Source organism: Coptis chinensis, chromosome 4, assembly GCF_015680905.1.
Source record: "Coptis chinensis isolate HL-2020 chromosome 4, ASM1568090v1, whole genome shotgun sequence".
Taxonomy (NCBI): Eukaryota; Viridiplantae; Streptophyta; class Magnoliopsida; order Ranunculales; family Ranunculaceae; genus Coptis; species Coptis chinensis.
Window position 1 is genome coordinate 25,628,572 of NC_141459.1, and position 21,933 is coordinate 25,650,504.

At 38.6% G+C, this 21,933-nt stretch overlaps 2 protein-coding genes across 4 annotated transcripts; both read left to right on the top strand.

Moving 5' to 3' along the window:
- Nucleotides 1–320: 320 nt before the first annotated feature.
- On the top strand, nucleotides 321–19,909 carry LOC147502916 (uncharacterized). The gene is made up of 5 exons (XM_086604649.1): nucleotides 321–1,316; nucleotides 1,431–4,433; nucleotides 4,531–4,593; nucleotides 19,487–19,584; nucleotides 19,678–19,909. The coding sequence occupies exons 1-2, from the start codon at nucleotides 321–323 to the stop codon at nucleotides 2,745–2,747; spliced, it is 2,313 nt and encodes a 770-aa protein (XP_086460775.1). The 3' UTR covers nucleotides 2,748–4,433; nucleotides 4,531–4,593; nucleotides 19,487–19,584; nucleotides 19,678–19,909.
- On the top strand, nucleotides 11,739–19,442 carry LOC147502917 (uncharacterized). 3 transcript variants are annotated; one of them, XM_086607732.1, is made up of 5 exons: nucleotides 11,739–12,088; nucleotides 17,124–17,461; nucleotides 17,547–18,168; nucleotides 18,249–18,500; nucleotides 18,587–19,442. In XM_086607732.1, the coding sequence occupies exons 3-5, from the start codon at nucleotides 18,017–18,019 to the stop codon at nucleotides 18,999–19,001; spliced, it is 819 nt and encodes a 272-aa protein (XP_086463858.1). In that variant the 5' UTR covers nucleotides 11,739–12,088; nucleotides 17,124–17,461; nucleotides 17,547–18,016; the 3' UTR covers nucleotides 19,002–19,442. The 3 variants fall into 3 exon arrangements, with proteins under 3 accessions (XP_086463858.1, XP_086463860.1, XP_086463857.1); XM_086607734.1 differs by lacking the exon at nucleotides 11,739–12,088 and adding an exon at nucleotides 16,631–16,651; XM_086607731.1 differs by lacking the exon at nucleotides 11,739–12,088 and having other exon boundaries at nucleotides 16,665–17,461.
- Nucleotides 19,910–21,933: the final 2,024 nt, after the last annotated feature.

Below are 21,933 nucleotides of genomic sequence, written 5' to 3' on the forward strand. Positions count from 1 at the left end.
ATAAAGTCAAGGAGCACCAAACTAATAGGCATGGTCGCGATAGCCACCAACACAATGGGTCTGCTGCTACCAATGGTGCGCCTTACGACCTTGATCTGTACATTGACTCTCTACCTATGTCACTACGTGGAAATCGTCTACAACCTCTTTGGTTAGCCCCTGCCCTACCAGATCCTTCTGACTCTTCCTCTAGCCCTTCTCCACCGCGGCACGATAACAATAATGGTCGCAACCAAAGACACGAGCTTCCGAAAAATTTGCAAGATACCGCAGGTAATGTTGACATAAACCGTTTATTGCGAATTTTAGAAAAAACTCAGATGGGTGATATACGGTTAGATGTGCCAGAATTTGATGGACAATTGAAGCCCGATGCTTTTGTGGATTGGTTGAACAAAATTGAGAATCTTTTTGATTACAAGAATATGAAAGATCCTAAGTGTGTTAAATTGGTAGCCACCAAACTCAAGGGTTATGCACTCGTTTGGTGGGATGAATTGCAACAAACCTGTGCACAATCACACTACCGCCAGATTACTACATGGGATAAGATGCGCCGAGAGTTAAAAAAAGAATTTATTCCTCATGACTATGAAAGGGATTTATTCATGCGCCTCCAAAACTTGAAACAATGGCTTCAAAGTGTGACTGAGTATACTGAGGAGTTCCTTTTGCTGTGCACACGGGCTAATTTGTCTGAATCCGTCGATCAAAAAGTTGGGCGTTATTTGAATAGGTTGTGCAAACCACTTCGAGAGGCATTAGCTTTCAAAGATGTTTATGATATGTCTGATGCCATTAAATATGCTCTCAAAGCTGAAGATTTGCTTCGCTCATCCCCTTCAGCTTCTGCAAGTGCCAATTCTACCCATGTTCCTTCGTCATCCAAACCTCCTCCTACTAGAGTGGGTCCAATCACATGCTATGAGTGTAAGGAAATTGGACATGTTCGTAGTGACTGTCCTAAGCGCAAACACGTGGGTTTAACACAGGATGAAGAAAATCTCATCCATCCGGAAGAAGACAGCACTGCGATTGATGACTTTTTGACTTATGCCGATTCCGATTGTCCCCAATTGATTGTTCGTCGTTCTTTAGTTACTCTAGTTGTTAAGCATGATCCTACATCATGGCTTCATCATAATATCTTCCGTACTCACTGCACTTCGAATGGCATGTTGTGTAATGTTATCATTGACAGCGGTTCCAGTGATAATATTGTTTCTAAAGATATGGTGGACAAGCCGAAACTCAAGGATGAGCCACATCCTGAACCTTACACTATTTCTTGGTTACAGGATGGTGCCACCGTCAAGGTTACTCGCCGTTGTCTAGTTTTTTTCTCCATTGGTCCTAAATACAAGGACGATGTTTGGTGTTCTGTTGCACCCATGGATGCATGCCACTTGCTACTTGGTCTTCCTTGGTAGTATGATCTCATTGTTACTCATCATGGGCGTGAGAACACTTATACCTTCACTTTTAGTGGCGAGAAAATTGTTTTGGCACCATTGACTCCATTCCGGCCACCTTCTCATCCACGTGCACCAGTGAAACCAGGTTTTCTAGTAGACGGACGTAATTGCAGTTTGTTTCTTGCTCTTACTGCGTCATTTCTTGCAATCCCTACTACTATACCACCTGTGTTACAACCAATGCTAGATTCATATTCTGATGTTTGTACTGAGCCTGTTAATGGAGGATTACCCGTTTTACGAGATATCCAACATGCTATTGATCTTATTCCTGGAGCTCCCCTCCCTAACTTACCACATTATCGCATGGCTCCTTCTGAACATGCCGAATTACAGAGGCAAGTTACTGAGTTATTAGCTAAGGGATTTGTCAGAGAGAGTATGTCCCCTTGTGCTGTGCCCGCTTTACTTACTCCTAAGAAAGATGGGAGTTGGACGATGTGTGTTGATAGTAGGGCTATTAACAAAATCACTGTGAAATATCGTTTTCCCATTCCACGCCTTGAGGATATGTTTGATTCAATGCATGGTGCTAAGGTATTTTCCAAGCTTGATTTGCGATTTGGATTTCATCACATTCGTATCCGCCTTGGAGATGAATGGAAAACTGCCTTTAAAACAAAGGACGGTTTATATGGGTGGTTGGTCATGCCCTTTGGTTTTTCTAATGCTCTTTCTACCTTCATGCGTCTTATGATTCAGGTTTTAAAGCCTTATTTGAATAAATTTTGTGTCGTCTACTTTGATGATATTTTGATTTACAGTTCTTCTCAGTCTGAACATATCAGGCATATTGAGATTCTTTTGGGTGTTTTGCATACTGAGAAGCTTTATTTACAACTTAAGAAATGTTCTTTTCTGGTTAACTCTGTGGTATTCTTGGGTTTTGTGGTTTCTGCTGATGGTATTCGTGTTGATGATTCCAAAGTCCAGGCTATTATTGAGTGGCCTATTCCTTCTACAGTGACTCAGGTTTGTAGTTTTCATGGATTAGTTTCTTTCTATAGACAATTCATTCATAATTTCAGTAGTATTATGGCTCCTTTAACTACTTTGACGAGTGAGAAAACTTTCAAATGGACTCCTGACGCTAATGAGGCATTTGACTTGATTAAGAAGAAGATGACTTTTGCTCCTATTTTAGTTTTGCCAGATTTCACTCAACTCTTTGAGGTGACATGTAATGCTTGTAAGTATGACATTGGTGCTGTTTTGAGCCAAAATGGCAAGCGGTTGCTTTCTATAGTGAGAAATTTTCTGGTGCTAAATTGAATTATTCTACATATGACTTGGAGTACTATGCAGTTGTCCAAGCTGTACGACATTGGCATCATTATCTTATTCATCGTGAATTCCTCATAAAGTCTGACCATGAAGCTTTTCGTTATCTTAATACTCAAAAGGATGTCAGTACTCGACATATTAAGTGGACCTCTTTCTTGCAGAAATATACTTTCCACTTACAGTTTCAGGCTGAAAAGGATAATAGGGTTGCTAATGCTTTGAGTCGTCATTTGCATCTCTTGGTTACTCTCTGTACCTCTTTGTTTGGTTTTGATGAGTTACGCGACTTATATGCTCACGATGCCTATTTTGTCCTATTCATGTCGACTGTTTAGTGTATCATGGTGTATCTGGTGAATTTTTCCTCCATGATGGTTTCATATTTCGGGGTTCACAGCTTTGTATTCCTGTTTCTTCCCTCCGTGATCAGATTATGATTAAAATGCATGCTGGGGGGTTGAGTGGTCACTTTGGGATCATAAAGACCATTGCCTCTATCAGGGAGAAGTACTTTTGGCCTACTATGCGTAGAGATATTAACCGGTTTATTGAGCGATGTTATGTGCGCCAGACAGCGAAAGGTAAGCACATTAATGCTGGTTTGTATACTCCACTTTCGATTCCCGACAAACCTTGGGTTGATGTCTCCATGGATTTTGTGTTGGGTTTACCACGTTCTACACACAGAAAGGATTCTATTTTTTTGGTTGTGGATCGTTTCTCCAAGATGGCTCATTTCATTCCATGCACTCGTACTATAGATGCTACACAGGTTGCTCATTTATACTTCCGTGAGATAGTTCGTTTGCATGGTTTACCTCGCACTATCACTTCTGACCGAGATGTCAAGTTTACTAGCTATTTTTGGAAAACATTATGGAAGCTTTTTAAGAGTAAGCTCCAATTTTCTACAGCTTTCTACCCACAGACTGATGGGCAAACTGAAATTGTAAATCGTAGTTTGGGAGACTTATTGAGGTGTTTGATTGATGATAATCCCAAATCTTGGGAGTTTGTTCTAGCACAAGCAGAGTTTGCTTATAATAACTCTGTCAACCGTTCTACAGGTCTTTCTTCTTTCATGATTGTAACTGGAATGACTCCTCTTACTGTTCTTGATCTTGCTCTTATTTCATCGACTGTTCCCGTTTGTGCTTCTGCAGATGAATTTGCTTCTCAGATTCACCTTATTCGTGAGGATGTCAAGAAGCGTTTGGAGAAATCTTATGCCAAGTACAAGACTAATGCAGGCAAACACAAGCGGTTGGTGACTTTCAAGGCTGGTGATTTGGTGATGGTTTATTCACTACACCAAATTGGCCAAAAAACAACAGGTGTATTCGGGCATAAACGACGGTTAATAGCCCACGTAATAAAACTTGAGCCCATAGCCGTGGTTGTCTAACTCAATAGCCGTCGTCCTCTTACATTAGAATTTGGAGCTTCCACAACCTACTTCCCGCTCCACTATTTCGCAAAAAATTAGACTTCACGGCTAAATTTCGATTAGGCAAATAAGAAAAATATTATTTTGAGAATCCGCCTTCGTCAAAACAAAACAGATAGTTTTCATTCTTAAACAAAGTGTGAGAGAGAAATAGATATTGAGGTTCATTCTGAAATCTCGATTGTTGTTTTCATCTCATTCTGTCGCCATCAACAGCTTAGTTTCAGGTAATCATGTACTATCATTTGTGACAATTAACACTTTATTTTTATTTTTTTGTATAAATTCTTCAGATTTCAATTATTTTATTTGTTTTCCCATTAGTTTTTCGGTTTCGATTTGGGGGGTTTTGGTGGAATGCGTTTTGCTCGATCATCCAATTAGCAGGTACTACATATTTTGATCTTAATTCTTTGATTAATATCTGTTATTAGTTGAAAAATTGAATTTGTTGTTGTTATATTAAGCCAATTGCAATTTATTTTTAAAAGGTTGAATTTTTCCTCAAAGATTACAATTTTTTTTTAAAAGGTTGAATTTTTCCGCAAAGATTACAAATTTAATGTTTAAGTCACTGTAAAAAATCAGTTGGGTTGCTCAAAAAAAAATTTCAGCAGTAGTAACGCATACAACTAGGATACCTTTCAACGTCCTCTTAGTTAATCCTTGGGTATATGTGGTATCATAAGCATAGCATTCCATCTTAACGAGATGTTTTAGGACTAAACCTTATGTTTTAGGACTAAACCTTTGTCCGGTCAATGCGAGAAAGAGAGAAGCGATGTAGAGACATAAGAATGGCTTGTCATCTGATCTGTCGGTCCAATGATGCTCTTATAGCTTGACCTACACGGCAAGGGAAAGATCAAAGGCGGGGCATTTGGTACTTTAGCACGAACTATCTGATCAAGTTTTCTTTTGCCGGAAGCTGGCAAAGCCGTCTTTGATTGTCGGGTACATGCCGTTCATGCGCCAATCAATTGAGAGTTCAGCAGATAAGGCAGAGCAATGGATCACCGTGTGGGTAGTCTCTGTTAGGCTTTCCCTTTCATGTGCACTAATAAAAAGGAAGGGGTTATGGGTATGCTTGAATGTCGACAATTTGTCCATCACAGGGCATTCTATGCATCAACAATTTCATTCCCTCGGTTGGATCGGCCAAATGGGGCAACTCCAAGATATAAGGTTTGAACCGCTCTCGCTTTGTTGTAAGGAGCACTTTATTAACTTCAAACTAAAATGGCCTCGTAGGAAGAAGGAACTCCTGATGGCCTGCACCTTAGAATGAATACTAGGCAAGGAAGAAGGCTATCTCTCGGTGCGGTTGTTTTCTCGGTCTTGGGACTTGAAACCTTAGAACTCCAAAAGCATTTTCATGTCCCTAACGGTCCCGATATTGAAGAACCTATCCCCGGCAGAGACAAAAGAAATGGACCAGTAAGAAAGATAGCGCCATATGCCAACTATCTTTAGCGTATCAATGGGCTATTAAAATATGACTAGTTACACTCCCTCTACCTCTAAATCCACTTAGTCTTGCCGTGACTTTGGTGAATCGGTTCGACTAAAAGTCTACGTCCGAGGATGGGATATGAAAGGACTCTATCTTTTATTAATCCTAATTTACGAGGCATATTGCTGTAATTTGATTCCAAATAGTTGCTTTTTCCAGCGTCGCCACGAACTTACTTCCTGTTTTAAGCCAAAAGATGGGGGTTATAGAAAAAGTGACTTTCTGATACCGCCTTTACTAAGTCAAATCCTGTTTATTAATTTGCCAGCTATATGAGACTGGTTTCAGATCCAAGACTTTCCAGTTCCTCCACTTCTTGCTAGTAGTAGGTAGGCACTTCCACGTGTAGTTGGTAGGCAAGTCGGCAAGTAGGTCGTCTTATTTCCCCACTTTTAGTAGGTAGCCAGATAAGGCACTCGCCTTTTGTAGTCGTATTTAACACTCGCCTTGTAGTTTGGAGATTTGGAGCTCGTTGGATAAAGAAAGAAGCAAGTTGTCCCACAGTATGAATTCCCCGCTTACCCCTTCAAGGAGTATGAGAAGAAAACTAAGAAAGCAGCAAATGGAGGAGCTTTCTGTGTGGTCTAGTTCCGAACTGAAGGTTCATGTAGTCTAGTCCCCATCAGCGCTTAGTCTTGGGTAAATCATGGTAGGGCGGGAATTCTTTTAAGGAATCGAGTGAGGGCAGACATGTAATTGAGAGTTTCTGATTTCTATTTACCATTTCTCTCTAGACTTTTCCTTAGTTTGAAGACTCTAATGATAGATGTTTGCATTGAAGGTTTCAACCGTGTTCTTAGACAAGAAGGCAGTGATTGAGACAACTTGGTAGGGAAAGGCCTTCAGTACCGAGCTCTCGTCGGGTAACACCGACATGCTATACCATACTTGGCTCTACACTGGTCCCCTAAATAGGCTGCTTTTCGACTCTTAAGTAGTTGAGCAGCCCTATAGGGATTAGGTCGTGGAAAGGAAGGAAGCCCTCGTCCAAGCGGTGTATTGATTGAGTTAGTGTTCAGTGCGGTAATAGTACCATTTTGTATTAGACCTCCTAACTACTAACAGCTATAGAGGAAAGATAACTACTATTGGTATTGAATAGCTCGTCCCTTATCCCATTCCTTGTCCAGAATGGCGGTCCGAGGAGCTCCTTTCAGTGAAATTAAGGTCTTATGCTTTACCGTACTGTGCAAACATAAATAAGAAACAAAGAACAACGATATCATACTCTTTTTTACTTCACGACCTATATTTACTCGAATCCATTAAGGAACACTAAATCCCAGCGGACAAACAGACTCCGAAAGGGCCAAACCCAGAATGATAGCGCCTAAGCAAGCTGCAACGCCGGCAGCCCTACTCTTTGGGGGTCATAAGGTAGTTCCTTGGACTTTACCAGGTGGTCTTTGAGTGCCTGGTTTAATGGCTCCCCACATTCACAAGGACTCGCAACTTCATGCACACTACAAATATGATGCACAAATGTATCCTTATGTGAATGTTCTGGAATTATCTACTGGTTCTCGTCCACTTACCGTTGACCTCGCCTCCCCACCTTTTCCGACCCCAACTGATCGAACAGTCCGCAATCAAAGGAATAGGATACTTGTTGCACACCGTCACCTTGTTGAGAGCTCAATAGTCGATACACAACTTTAGGTTCCCGTTGTGCTTCTTCTGAAAGAGAACAGGTGCTCTATACGGTGCCTTGGATGGGCGGATAAAGCCCGATTCCACCAACTCGTTCAATTGTTTCCTAAGTTCAGCTAACTCAGGAGGTGCCATTCGGTAAGGTCCCTTGGCAGGCGGCTTTGCTCCAGGAACCAACTCTATTTGGTGGTCGATAAACCCTTATTAAGTAAGGGGCGAAGTGCCTTCGGAAGCTCCTTAGGCATTCAATCCTTATACTGGTTCAATAGCCCAAGCACCTCTCTAGGTATGGGCTGTTGGCTATGCTCTCTGTAGTATCAAGCTTCAAAGTCAAAGAAGATAGGTTCTTTCTCCCTTCACAACAAAGTAAAAGTAACTCAATAAAGTGGTTCACCAGTATATATAGGGCCCCCTCAGATATATGTGTGTGTTTATATAAGCAAAATATCAGTATTCAAACACTCCGTTTAGTAAGACTGAAAACAATAGATTCCTATATAGTGACTTTAATATAAAATGGAATGTGAAAATATTTAAGGTAAGGAAGCAACCATACTCCAAGCGGGGTGTCAGCAGTAAGCGTCAATCTACAGTCACTTTCGTAATCCTTGTATAGAAGATCTACAGAATACATAAAAGGAAAATAACACTAATAATAACAACTGGAACAGTAAAAAAAAACTAAAGATTTTATGACCTCTGCTTTCCTTGCCGATGTCCGCGTAAATACGTGCACTTGTAAACTAAGAGGTGATCTTCTTGTGTTAGTGTGTGAGTTGTGTTAGTGTGAATCACGAGATCTAAGAAGAAGGAAAAGAAATAAAATCGAGAAGCCCAGAAGTTCGAAATAGAAAAAATATTTATGACGATTATTCTAGAAGATATGACTTACAAAGAACTGATCAAATAATCCCTTCAATATAGTTTCTAGAAGATATGACTTACAAAGAACTGATCAAATTTTGTTTCTAGGGTTTTCTTTTTCTTTTTTCATCCAAATTAAAGAGTTGCGGTCTCTAATGAGTCTTGTTATCCCCATATATTGAGGTCTTTTGATCATATAGCGTTTTAGTGATTGCTAGTATTTTGAATTATGATTGATATACCATTAAATTTTGTCTTGGTATTTAGCAATTGCTAGCTTGAACTTGTACTTATTGCTAATATTATATTTAGTTCTCATTCTTTTGTATATTAGGAATGTCTTTAGTACCCCCAAACAGGGCATGGATGAAAGCACCTCAAGCTTCTACGAAATATCTTGATGGTGTCATATCGTTTCTTACATTTGCTCAAAACAAACCGGGAAACGATGGATGGTACTTGCCCCATGTGTAGCATGTCGTAATGTTAATGGGAAAAAGACTCTACATGAAGTCAGTGACCATCTAATCCGTCTTGGTATTGATGAGACATATACAACGTGGACTTTTCATGGTGAACCATTGCCCACTAGTGGTATTAAAAAGGGGATTCCTAGCACTTCTTCAAGTGCAGCCCCTAGGATGGTTGATTTGGTTAATGATGCCCATATAGATCCCGAGTCATTAGATGATTGTATGGATGAACTTCGAGGTGGACGTGACACACAAAATGAAGAAGATATACATGGTAATGATTACTACAAAAAATTGAAGGAAGATGCAGTACAACCTTTATACCCTTCGTGTGAAGATGGATTAATGAAACTTTCCGTGACAGTTGAGTTGATGAGTATGAAAGCTAGAAATAGATGGTCGGACAATAGTTTCACGGAGTTGCTCCAAATGTTGAAAGCTATTTTGCCAAAGGAGAGCACTATACCTATTGACACCTATAATGCGAAAACACCGATCAAATCTTTGGGAATGGACTATGAGGTGATCCACGCGTCGTAATGATTGCATTCTATAATTGGAAAGAGCATGCAACTAGGGAGTTTTGTCCAAAGGTGTAAGGCAAGCAGATGGAAGTCAATTGTTCTTAGGAAGAAAGGGAACAAAATTCCATGGAAGGTGCTAAGGTACTTCCCATTAACACCAAGGCTGAAGAGATTATACACAATACCATGGATTGCAGAGAAAATGAGGTGGCATGCAAATTCAGTTGGAGATGAGGATTACATGCCATCCTCGCGATTCTTCCGCTTGGAAATCAGTTAATCGTAAGTGGCCTGAATTTTCAAGTGAGCCACGCAATGTCCGGCTAGGACTAGCTACAGACGGATTTAATCCTTTTGGAATGAATAGCAATTCTTATAGTTGTTGGCCTGTCATGATGGTTCCCTATAATCTTCCTCCCTCCTATTGCATGACTCGAGAATTTACAATGTTAACATTGTTAATCCCCAGAAAAACTAGCCCAGGAGATGACATTTATAACACCCTGTGTTTTAGTTCTCTTATTTTCATAATAATAATAATGAGGAATAATATATAAAATAATATAGGATAACTATCAGTTAAGGATAAGAGTCCCGTAAGAAATAGATAAGTGTTGTCCTTATTTTTCGGTGGGTTTTCTCACGTAGAGTTTTTGGGGAAAAACACAACGAGAGTTTTTATACAGAAAAATGGAGTTTTACTGGAAGAAGAAAAGGTGTTGAACGAGGAAGATCATCCTTTCGCGCAACAGTTGACTTCGGTCTTTCAGGATTTTTCTCGCTGTTCGGTTTATAAACAGTGAGTAGTTTTTCTATTTCACTAAATCTAGAGTTGGACATGTATAAAGAAATAATTTTGATGTCCACAGTTTCTGCGCATTTTACTGCCCTTCTACTATTATCTTTGGTACTGTCGTTGTAATCGTTAAAACTGTGTTGTTGTAATCGTTAAAACTGGTTAAATGCTAGGATATTGCGCGATTGATATTAAACCGTGAACTCTGCAAGTGAATTATTTGTGAACTCTGAAGTGAATTGTTAACCCTGTTAAACTCTGAGATGGTTTAAAGTGAACTATTATAAGTGGATTAGTGAAACTAGGAAGTTTACTCTTTTAGAGTTCGGACGAGGGTCGCCAATGGCGCCGCTGGCAACAAAGGAAATAAGGAAATTGTCGAGATTTTGTTAAAGTTTGAATTCCTTTTTTTGTTTTGATTGGAAATTGTTGATGTTGACGGCGATTGGTTGGTGTCGCGAGATGGGGCTGTTGAAGCTCCGGAGGAGCAGTAATGGCGCCCAAGCCAAACCAAATTCGTCATGATTTTGATTGTTGGAATGATTTGTTGTTGGTTTTGTTGTAAGTTTAGGCTATAGCTTTGATGGTTGATTGTTGAAGGGAGATTAGGTGCTGGAGAGTGTGAAGGGAAGCTTGAAGACGCATCAATGGCGTCCAGTCGAGTTTTTCACAGTTTAATAAAATCGTGATTTGTTGGTATCATTGTGTAGGGGTTTTTACAGGGAACCAAACCGTTGGGTTTGGGTTAGATATGGTTGACCGGTGGTGGCTGTTGTGGTGGTCGGTGGTGGCTGGAAGAAGGAAGGAGTGAAGGAGATGAACAAGAGCCAAAAAACGATTTTGGGCTTGGAGGGCCAAAATCGTGGGCTTATATCTTTCTTTTTTTTGTTTTTAAAATTTGACTTTTAAGTTAGACTTTGGGCCTTTGACTTTGGGCTTTTTGGGTTAGAGGAGTTTGGGGTTGGTTGATCTGTTTGTTGACCCTTGGCGGAGTTGACTTTGACTTTGACCGTAGAGTTGACTTTTGACTAGGGTTGACTTTGACCAGTTAACCCAATTTTGACTTTTTAACTTGGATTATGATTTGGGTTATTAAGATAGGTCTAGGGCTATTAGCATACTTGACTTTAGGCTAAGACCTCTATATATACGTGTGTTTGGGTATTAACTACTATGTGATTTTGCAGTATTTTATGATACGCAACGTTATGACACTTAGACATCCATGAAACTAATAACGCGTAAACCAAAATTAATTTAATCAAGATACTCATTCGTTCTCTGAAATGATATATAAAATAAAGTTCAATAATGCGTAAACAAAATGTACCGCACCCTTTTTTGAACTCTCTACGCTTAAGTTTTGAAATTGAGTTTTATGACCGGCTGATGTCATATGTTAGGTGGGCATTTATTGAATGTGCCATAAATGGCCCGTAAATATATATGCCCATTGAATGTGTTATAATATGGGTATTTATTGAATGTGCCATGAATGACCGTGATTTTTGACCGCCCTAGAGAGGAACTAAGGTATTCGCCTTGCGGGTTAGTTGTATTATTTGATTATGCGAGTGTTTGGGTTATTTTTGAATACATAGGATATCTACATATGTTATATGCAAGTTCTAACTTTCTTTTGCAGGAGGGTATGACTTAATAACATTTTGTCGCGGACGCCGGTCCTACCCTTTATACAAAGAAATGATATCGGTAAGTTTTAATGCAATGATTTAGATATTAAAACGAGGTATTATAATGAGTTAAGATAATAGAAGTTTTGCTTGGGAAGAACTATGCCGGTTGAGATGACGGAACTACCTGTCTTCCCAGCTGAGAATGATTAGGTTATGATAGAGTTAAAGTATTAGTTGGATAAGAAAAGTTTTGAAATGGTTTTATGTGGTTAGTCTACTCATACCAGCAAATTCCATTTTGTTGACCCATGTTTGCTTTGTTTTGGCAACGTGGGTGTGTTCTTGGGAACATAGGTGGAAGGCAGTGGAACCGCGTCGTTTGATTGGGATTCGTGCCTGGAGCAGCCGAGAGTTTATTCTAGTAGGTCTGTTCTTTTGGAAGGATATAATAACGTAGGTTACATTTTTATATGACATGAGAATACGATGTTGGAAATTGTTATTTTTAAAGTTTGTTTATGTTTGTATTGGGATGGAAGAAAGTTTTTAATAAAGTGATAGTTGAGGAAATTTGGAGATTTGTGTTGTTAAGATTCTTTATAATGTGGGTTTTAGGTTTTGGCATGTGTAGTATCCACCCCGTCATAGCCTGAGTTTTTAGACAATTGAATATAGTGATGTTTGAGATATTTATATTTCAAGTATTCATTTTTTAATTGTTTAGAAATTTGGGCTGTGACATTTTGGTATCAGAGCTTAGGTTAGCCTAGATTTGGAAGGTCTAGGTGATCCTCGGAATGTGGTGATTGGGTGTGTTTGAGTTTAAGAGGTTTGGAGTACTAATAGAAGTCCGTTTTGTTTTAAGGTGATGGCTGGAGATGACAATGACGTTACTGGTACTGGAAGTAATACTATATCTGCTGATTTGGGAGCTATATTAACTCAGTTGGTGGAAACTATTCAGAGGGGTCAACATGCTAATCTAGGAGATCCTTTTGCTAGGAGAAACAAGGATTTTGCTACTTTAGGAGGCCAGAAGTTCAAGGGAGAGAAAGGGGCCATTGATGCTGAGAAATGGGTTACTATGTGTGAGTCCGTGTTTGCTAAGATGCAACTCACTGAGGTGCAGAAGCAAGAGTTGGCTTCTCACCAGTTGGAGGGGTCAACTTTATTTTGGTGGAGGTCTATCAAGGATAATGTGGATATGGGAACTATGACTTGGGAGGATTTCCAAGTAAGATTTGAGGGAAGGTTTGTTCCTAATGCTGTTAAGGAGCAATTAACTGAGGAATTCTTTCATCTAACCCAAGGAGGGAAAACTGTTACGGAGTACGTGACTAAGTTCAATGAACTATCAAGGTATGCTCCTTATCTAGTGGATACCCAAGTAAAGAAGAACCAAAAGTTCCTCCGTGGACTAGAGCCATATCTATCGAGTTATTTGATACCCTTTGATTCAGAAACTTTCGATCGCGTGTTAGATTTGGCATTAAGATATGAACAATTGGATAATAAACCCAGAGATAAGAAGATTAAAGAGAATGCCCCAAAACAAGCCAGCTTACACCTTATTTCTAGTCAGCCACGTCAAGGGCAGAGAAAAAGTCAGCATCACCCATATAATAGGCAAACAAGTAAGCATGTGGATAAGGACGCGAGTGCTTCGCTAAAGAGATTTGATGGTAATTGTTTGAACTGTGGGGAAGTTGGACATACGATTCGAAGATGTCCTAAACCAAATGAACTAGTAGGCAAGTGTTATAAATGTGGACAGTTGGGACACTATGCTAAGAACTGCACTGGTTAATGTTAGGTATGTTTGAATTTGTTGTTTGCTAGTTTCCTTTATTGGTACTTAACATGTAAGAAAGTATCGTATGATTATGAAAATAAAATGCTGGTTATTTTAACGGTTAGTTTCTTATGATTTATAATTGAAATTATTCAGCATGTTATAGTGTTGTTTTCCTAACGGAGTTTTCGATTTTAAGTAAGTGTTGCCTAAAGAAGAAATTGTTATTTTAAAATTTCATATTTGAGTAATTTGGAATTTACCCAAGGAATAAGGAAAACCCTTTTGATAAAGGTTGGATTTGAAAGTTTTTATATTGTCCAAGTTATGTATATCGTTGGTGTGTGATCCAATATACATAACATCTCTCTGTATGCATCGTTGAGTTTGATCCAAAGTGTATACATGTACACCGTTGAGTGTGATCCAGGTGCATATCACACATTGTTGGTGTTTGATCCTATGTGATGGTAGAGAATTAGTATGCATCGTTGGTGTGTGAACCAAAGGTATACTTGCATATCGTTGGTGTGTGAGCCAGTGTGCATGCATCACATTGTAGGTGTTTGATCCTATGTGATAGTGGACATAGTATAAGTTGTTGATGATATGAATCTGTTGAACTGTGAAAGAATGATTTTAATTAAGTGTTGGCAATTGAAGAAAACTAATTACATTTATTCCTTTTAAGGTGTGTATACTTGCGTATACACGTATGTCTCATTTTTATTGTTTGACGTACTGTTGTTTGGTTAATCTACACTCTACCTTGAATCTCGGGACGAGATCCTTTTAAGGTGTGTATATTATAACACCCCGTGTTTTAGTTCTCTTATTTTCATAATAATAATAATGAGGAATAATATATAAAATAATATAGGATAACTATCAGTTAAGGATAAGAGTCCCGTAAGAAATAGATAAGTGTTGTCCTTATTTTTCGGTGGGTTTTCTCACGTAGAGTTTTTGGGAAAAAACACAACGAGAGTTTTTATACAGAAAAATGGAGTTTTACTGGAAGAAGAAAAGGTGTTGAACGAGGAAGATCATCCTTTCGCTAAAATTGACTTCGGGTCTTTCGTGATTTTTCTCATTGCTCGGGTTTATAAAACAAAGGAGTAGTTTTTCTATTTCACTAAATCTAGAGTTGGACATGTATAAAGAAATAATTTTGATGTCCACGGTTTAAGCATTTTTTTGCGCCTTTCTACTATTATCTTTGGTAATCGCCGTTGTAATCGTTAAAACTGTGTCGTTGTAATCGTTAAAACTGGTTAAATGCTAGGATATTGCGCGATTGATATTAAACCGTGAACTCTGCAAGTGAATTATTTGTGAACTCTGAAGTGAATTGTTAACCCTGTTAAACTCTGAGATGGTTTAAAGTGAACTATTATAAGTGGATTAGTGAAACTAGGAAGTTTACTCTTTTAGAGTTCGGACGAGGCTGTCAATGGCGTCGTCAAGCCAACAGAAGGAAATAAGGAAATTGTCGAGATTTTGTTAAAGTTTGAATTCCTTTTTTTGTTTTGATTGGAAATTGTTGATGTTGACGGCGATTGGTTGGTGTCGCGAGATGGGGCTGTTGAAGCTCCGGAGGAGCAGTAATGGCGCCCAAGCCAAACCAAATTCGTCATGATTTTGATTGTTGGAATGATTTGTTGTTGGTTTTGTTGCAAGTTTAGGCTGTAGCTTTGATGGTTGATTGTTGAAGGGAGATTAGGTGTTGGAGAGTGTGAAGGGAAGCTTGAAGACGCATCAATGGCGTCCAGTCGAGTTTTTCACAGTTTAATAAAATCGTGATTTGTTGGTATCATTGTGTAGGGGTTTTTATAGGGAACCAAACCGTTGGGTTTGGGTTAGATATGGTTGACCGGTGGTGGCTGTTGTGGTGGTCGGTGGTGGCTGGAAGAAGGAAGGAGTGAAGGAGATGAACAGTAGCCAAAAACGATTTTGGGCTTGGGCCAAAATCGTGGGCTTATATCTTTCTTTTTTTTTGTTTTTTTAAAATTTGACTTTTAAGTTAGACTTTGGGCCTTTGACTTTGGGCTTTTGGGTTAGAGGAGTTTGGGGTTGGTTGACTGCTGTTGACCCTTGGCAGGTTGACTTTGACTTTGACAAGAGTTGACTTTGACCAGAGTTGACTTTTGACTAGGGTTGACTTTGACCAGTTAACCCAATTTTGACTTTTTAACTTGGATTATGATTTGGGTTATTAAGATAGGTCTAGGGCTATTAGCATACTTGACTTTAGGCTAAGACCTCTATATATACGTGTGTTTGGGTATTAACTACTATGTGATTTTGCAGTATTTTATGATACGCAACGTTATGACACTTAGACATCCATGAAACTAATAACGCGTAAACCAAAATTAATTTAATCAAGATACTCATTCGCTCTCCTCAAATGATATATAAAATAAAGTTCAATAATGCGTAAAACAAAATGTACCGCACCCTTTTGAACTCTCTACTTTAAGTTTTGGAAATTGAGTTTTATGACCGCTTGATGTCATATGTTAGGTGGGCATTTATTGAATGTGCCATAAATGGCCCGTTAAGCGTTATATATGGGTATTCATTGAATGTGTCATGAATGACCCGGTATTCATTGAATGTGCCATGAATGACCGATTTTGGATTTTGCCCTAGAGAGGAACTAAGGTATTCGCCTTGCGGGTTAGTTGTATTCTTTGATTATGCGAGTGTTTGAGTTATTTTTGAATACATAGGATATCTACATATGTTATATGCAAGTTCTAACTTTCTTTTGCAGGAGGGTATGACTTAATAACATTTTGTGCAGGGACGCGGTCCTACCCTTATACAGCAGTGGATATCGGTAAGTTTTAATGCAATGATTTAGATATTAAAACGAGGTATTATAATGAGTTAAGATAATAGAAGTTTTGCTTGGGAAGAACTATGCCGGTTGAGATGACGGAACTACCTGTCTTCCCAGCTTAGAATTATTAGGTTATGATAGAGTTAAAGTATTAGTTGGATAAGAAAAGTTTTGAAATGGTTTTATGTGGTTAGTTCACTCATACCAAAGAAATTCCATTTTGCTGACCCATGTTTGCTTTGTTTTGGCAACGTGGGTGTGTTCTTGGGAACATAGGTGGAAGGCAGTTGGAACCGCGCCGTTTGATTGGGGATTCGTGCCGGAGCATCCGAGAGTTTATTCTAGTAGGTCTGTTCTTTTGGAAGGATATAATAACGTAGGTTACATTTTTATATGACATGAGAATACGATGTTGGAAATTGTTATTTTTAAAGTTTGTTTATGTTTGTATTGGGATGGAAGAAAGTTTTTAATAAAGTGATAGTTGAGGAAATTTGGAGATTTGTGTTGTTAAGATTCTTTATAATGTGGGTTTTAGGTTTTGGCATGTGTAGTATCCACCCCGTCATAGCCTGAGTTTTTAGACAATTGAATATAGTGATGTTTGAGATATTTATATTTCAAGTATTCATTTTTTAATTGTTTAGAAATTTGGGCTGTGACAACATTGATGTGTATTTGCAACCATTGATTGAAGAGTTGACTGAATTGTGGAGAGTTGGAAGTCTAGCATACGATGCCTACGCCAAGAAAACATTTACTATGAAAGCTATTTTGCTATGGGCGATACATGATTTTCCGGCGTTGGGTCATCTTTCAGGTAGTAGAACAGGTGGAAAGTATGCTTGTCCAGTTTGTAGTGTACATACCGACTCAATCAGACTATTACATGGGAAAAAGGAAGCTTACATGGCAACCAGAAGATTCCTACCAGATGATCATGTGTTTAGGAGCCAAAAAATGCAATTTAATGGAAAATAAGAGCATAGAAAAAAGCCCAATCGTTTGACTGGTTCTGAGGTATTGATAAGGGTGGAAACATTTCCCACAGTTTATGGAAAATTAAGCAAGAAAAGGAAAAGACCCGCACACGACGATGAAAATGGTTCATATGCATGGTCCAAGAAATCAAAATTATTTGACTTGCCGTATTGGGAGGTAAGTTTAAAATGTTTCGCATTACAAGTGTTATATATTATAATATGTTAGGTATTTTAACATTTTCAGTTTTGTGTAAATGTAGGAGTTATTTATTCCACACAATGTGGACGTGATGCATACAGAAAAAAATGTTGCTGAACATCTCCTTGGGACAATCATGGGAACAAAAGAGAAGAATAAGGATGGTCTTGCAGCTCGCCTAGACCTTAAAGAAATGAAGATAAGGAAGAACTTGTGGCCTATCGAAGAGAATGGTAAGATTTTCTTGCCTAAAGCTCCATTCGCTTTGTCGAAATCAGAAAAACAGTTGGTATGTCAAACTCTAGTTGATCTGAAAGTTCCTAAAGGGTATAGTTCAAACTGGAAACATCATGTGAATATGGAGGAGCTTCAACTCAAGAGCATGAATTCACATGATTACCACATCCTCATGCAACAATTGCTCCCAGTTTTGCTAATGAGCATAAGCCTTTGCGTGCCGCTATCTTGCAATTGTCGCTATTCTTCAATGTCTTGTGCTCAAAAGTTATTCACCGTGAGACGCTCGAGATCATGAAAAAACGTGTTGTGGAAACTTTATGTGTGTTTGAAAAGTACTTCCCTCCTTCATTTTTTGTTCCCATGATACACCTTGTTGTGCACTTGGCGGAGGAGGCATTAACTAATGGACCTGTTCCATTTCGATGGATGTACCATTTTGAGCGGTATGTGATATATATATTTATCTCATTTTATGCTATTCATATATGAAATTATCGTGTCTATGATTTATTTTATGTAACAGGATGATGAGAATATACAAAGGGAACGTGATGAATAAGACACATGTAGAATGGTGTATCGCGGAACGGTACATTATGGAAGAATCAGTAAGATATTGCATGAAGTACATGCCTAAAGCGAGAAAAGGAAGCCATAAAAGAGGAAAGTTCACTACTAATAAAAAGGGGACAAGGTACATTTTGTCTAATTTGCAATACGAACAAGTGCGCAAATGGCTTTTGCAACATTGTCCTCAAAATGCTGAATGGGAGGCGTAAGTAAAATCTGATTTTTTTTCTTCATTACTTTCAAATATTTGACATGTAAATTTATTCAAATCTAAAGTTGTTTAAATTACAGGAAGTTCCAGTTATACATTGAACCATATACATCTCATCCTTCTAGGGGTCGACGTCGAAAAAGAAATGTAGCAACTGAAAAGCCATTGGAATACATTCCTTGGTTAAGACAACAACTACAAAATCAGAAGATGATGACCTTGAAAAGGCTTGCTATGGGTCCGAGCTTTGAAGCTAAGTCGTATGACAGATATAAGCACAATGGATACATGTTTTGTATTGCAGGGTCCGAAACGGCCAAGTCAACCCAAAATAGTGGGGTTTCAATGAATGCTTTTACTAATTTTAGAGCAAGTGCGAAGGATCGTGAACCTCGCGGGAGAAACAAACTACTTATTACGGCATCATTAGGCAAATACTTGAAGTGGATTACTCTGATTTCAAAGAAGTGGTGTTCTATTGCGATTGGGTGCTGATTGGAGATAAAGTAAATGGATGTGTGGTTGATCCAGAAACAAATTTAGTATTTGTTAACCTTGGGAAGTTCCAAGGAAAATATAAGAAAAATGACGAGCCATTTATTTGTGCATCCCGCTTTCTCAAGTTTTCTACTGCAAGGATCCAACAAGGGACAATTGGTATGTTGTCTTGGATGCTCCAAAGAGGTTGAATCAAGGTGTGGACGCGTTTGAGGATCCTTTGGTTTTTTAGGCAAGAATGAGTGAAGAGGAAATGATATCAGAATTAGTAAATGACATTGTGGAAGAAGTAGATACCACAGATGGTTCTTGGGTTTAGATTGTTTTTTTTTTGTTGTATTTTTTGTTATTATTATTTTTTATATATATTTTCTGTTCTAAGTTTCTTTTGGAGGAATTGATTGTCAGAATTAGTAATAGTAAATGGATGTTTTGTTCTGAGCATGATATTAAGTTGAATTGTTATGTTTTGAGCATGATAGATATTAGGTATACATGTCGCATCCAACATTTGATCAAATGCTAATGTCGGAGGAGCAATCTAGTGAGCATGAGCATGAGCCTGAGCTTGAGCCTGAGGGTGAGATTTTTAATATTTGGAAGTCTTATCACTCTAGTTTATTTTATTTCTTATGTATGTGTATAATTAACAATCTACTATATTGTTATGTAGCCCCACCTCCTGTGAGAATAGAAGTTCAATTCAATGTTGATGGGAAGGCGGTTGGACCAAATGCAGCGAAATATGCTTCACGACTAGGGAAACTTACAAGGCAACATTGTCCTCCACACTACTCTGAATGGACCCTTGTTCCTGTAGAAGCGATAAATCTTTTGTGGAATGGTATCTTGGTGAGTATGTCTTTCATTCGAAATTTTCATACATATATATATATATGGCTGATTTCTGAATATGTTTTGGTAGAGCTGGTTCGATGTCCCAAAGAGAATATCGGCCAACAACTACACAAAAGCAAATAATATGTGGAGAAATTGGAAGTCTAGTCTTCGGAAGCATTGTGACCAATATGATACAATCTTAGAGAGAAAGCGGAATCGTAAAAGTGGTGTGAAGAAAGAAGAGTGGGATCTATTTGTTGACATGGAGTCAACTGAGCTCGCATGCCTTCGTCGTGAAAGGGGGAAAGAAAACAGAGAAATGATGAAGAATCCACACACGACGGGTAGGCGAGAATCAGCAAGGACTGTAGAAGAAATGGTAAGTTATAGTCAAATACTATTATGAATCCTTAAGGATGATCAATCGGGTATACTGAAAATGCTTTAGCCTATTCTTTTTCTTTTGTTATTTCTTGGTCATAAATAAGCAGATTGCTTGTTTTGCTTGTCTACCATCCTTTTGTCCTTCCTTTAGTTGGGTAAGATCCAAGTTTTAACAATTAAACATATAGGTCACAATTGTGGATATTAGGACATGTGCCTCTAGATGTTCTCCTTCATTCTCTAGTCGACAGATGCACTTAGATTCTGTGAGAGGTAAATATGACAAGAGGTCGGTCCTTATATGGGAGGTCCTTATATGGAAGATGCCTGATTAGTAAACTAAAGCAAAGTAAAATATTCACTCACTGAAGTTTTGATTAAACTATGGGTATTCTATGATCAACAGTATTAAGTGTTGTTGTGGAACAATTTTTGTTTTATTGTATCTTCTTCAATTTATGTTCGAGAAGGATGCATTTTTGTATGAGCTATAGAACTGTATGAGCTAAAGGGATGATATATTCTTATTCATAGGTTGCTAATGATCCTACTAATCCCCCCTCCCGAACTGATATATTCGTGGTGACTCATACTAGAAAGAATGGAACATTTGTTTCGGAGGAAGTCGACAAAAAAATGGTATGAAATATATATTTACTATTCTTATAGTCAAGAGAAGTAAGTTTAACTGATTTTACTTTTGTTCTCGCTTTACAGATAAAAATCAATGAAATTGTTGCTTGTGACCCGAGTAGCAAACACAAGGATTTGGACCATGACCATTGCTTGAGGTGTGTTTTCTTGTTTAATATATACTTTTTATATATTAATTTTACAATTATTCTTCTAAAATTAATCCCAATGTGGGTAAAAATGAGTTTGTAGGTCTTTGGAAAGGATGGAAGGGTCGAAAGTACTAGGCTTGGGTAGTGGTGTCTCCAAGACCACTCTTATGGCTGCAGCTCCTTATGAAAGGAAAGCCGAAGAAGCGGAGAGATCAAAGTTGGAATTCCAAAGCCAAATAGATGATTTGAAACAGCAAGTGATTGATGGGAAAAAAGACACAAATGGAGATACAAATGACAAGTGAATGCAATGCTCGCAATGCAAGGAATTAATGAGGGAGCACCAACGCGAATCTCTACGAACTCTCCATCTGATCAGGTATTTGGTTAAAATTAGTGTACCATTTTAACTTGTAAATTGCAAATCGTAAAGATGCTATCACTACATAATCCCACATGAATAATTGGCTTACCGTTAATTATAGTTGGTTGCACATAGCTCAATTCATCTCTTCCTGCTGTTGTGTTCCCTATCACCTCAGCCCAAGTGCTTTTAGTGCTATTACTTTTACTTTTAGTGTTGTTGTGTTCCCTTGCACATAGCTCATTCCGGTAGGGTAGGGGGAGACCAAACCACCTTTCCACCGTGGCGTCCGTTGGCTTGGATGAGCGTTCGGTCCCAGATTCCATCGCCAGCCCATCCGGGTTCAAGTGACCCCTCGAAGGGCTGTTTTGTTTGAGTCATATCCGTGCGCAGAAAAATCCTTGTTCCTCTTCTTCGAACCCTAGCTGATTCGATAGCTGAGAAAAATCGACCACGATTGTAGTGGATCAGGCTCAAACCGGATGTTAGGTTTCGTCTGAGTCATTCCTTGTGGTGGATGTTAGGTCTCGTCTGAGTCATTCCCTGTGGTGTTTCT

Excerpts from the sequence above, each read along its gene's own strand:
- LOC147502916 (XM_086604649.1), top strand. The coding sequence starts at position 321 with ATGGGTGATATACGGTTAGATGTGCCAGAATTTGATGGACAATTGAAG. Across the intron at positions 1,317-1,430 it reads AGGATGGTGCCACCGTCAAG|TATGATCTCATTGTTACTCA; the intron begins GTTACTCGCCGT and ends CTTCCTTGGTAG.
- LOC147502917 (XM_086607732.1), top strand. The coding sequence starts at position 18,017 with ATGAAAAAACGTGTTGTGGAAACTTTATGTGTGTTTGAAAAGTACTTC. Across the intron at positions 18,169-18,248 it reads TGGATGTACCATTTTGAGCG|GATGATGAGAATATACAAAG; the intron begins GTATGTGATATA and ends TTTATGTAACAG. Across the intron at positions 18,501-18,586 it reads CAAAATGCTGAATGGGAGGC|GAAGTTCCAGTTATACATTG; the intron begins GTAAGTAAAATC and ends TTTAAATTACAG.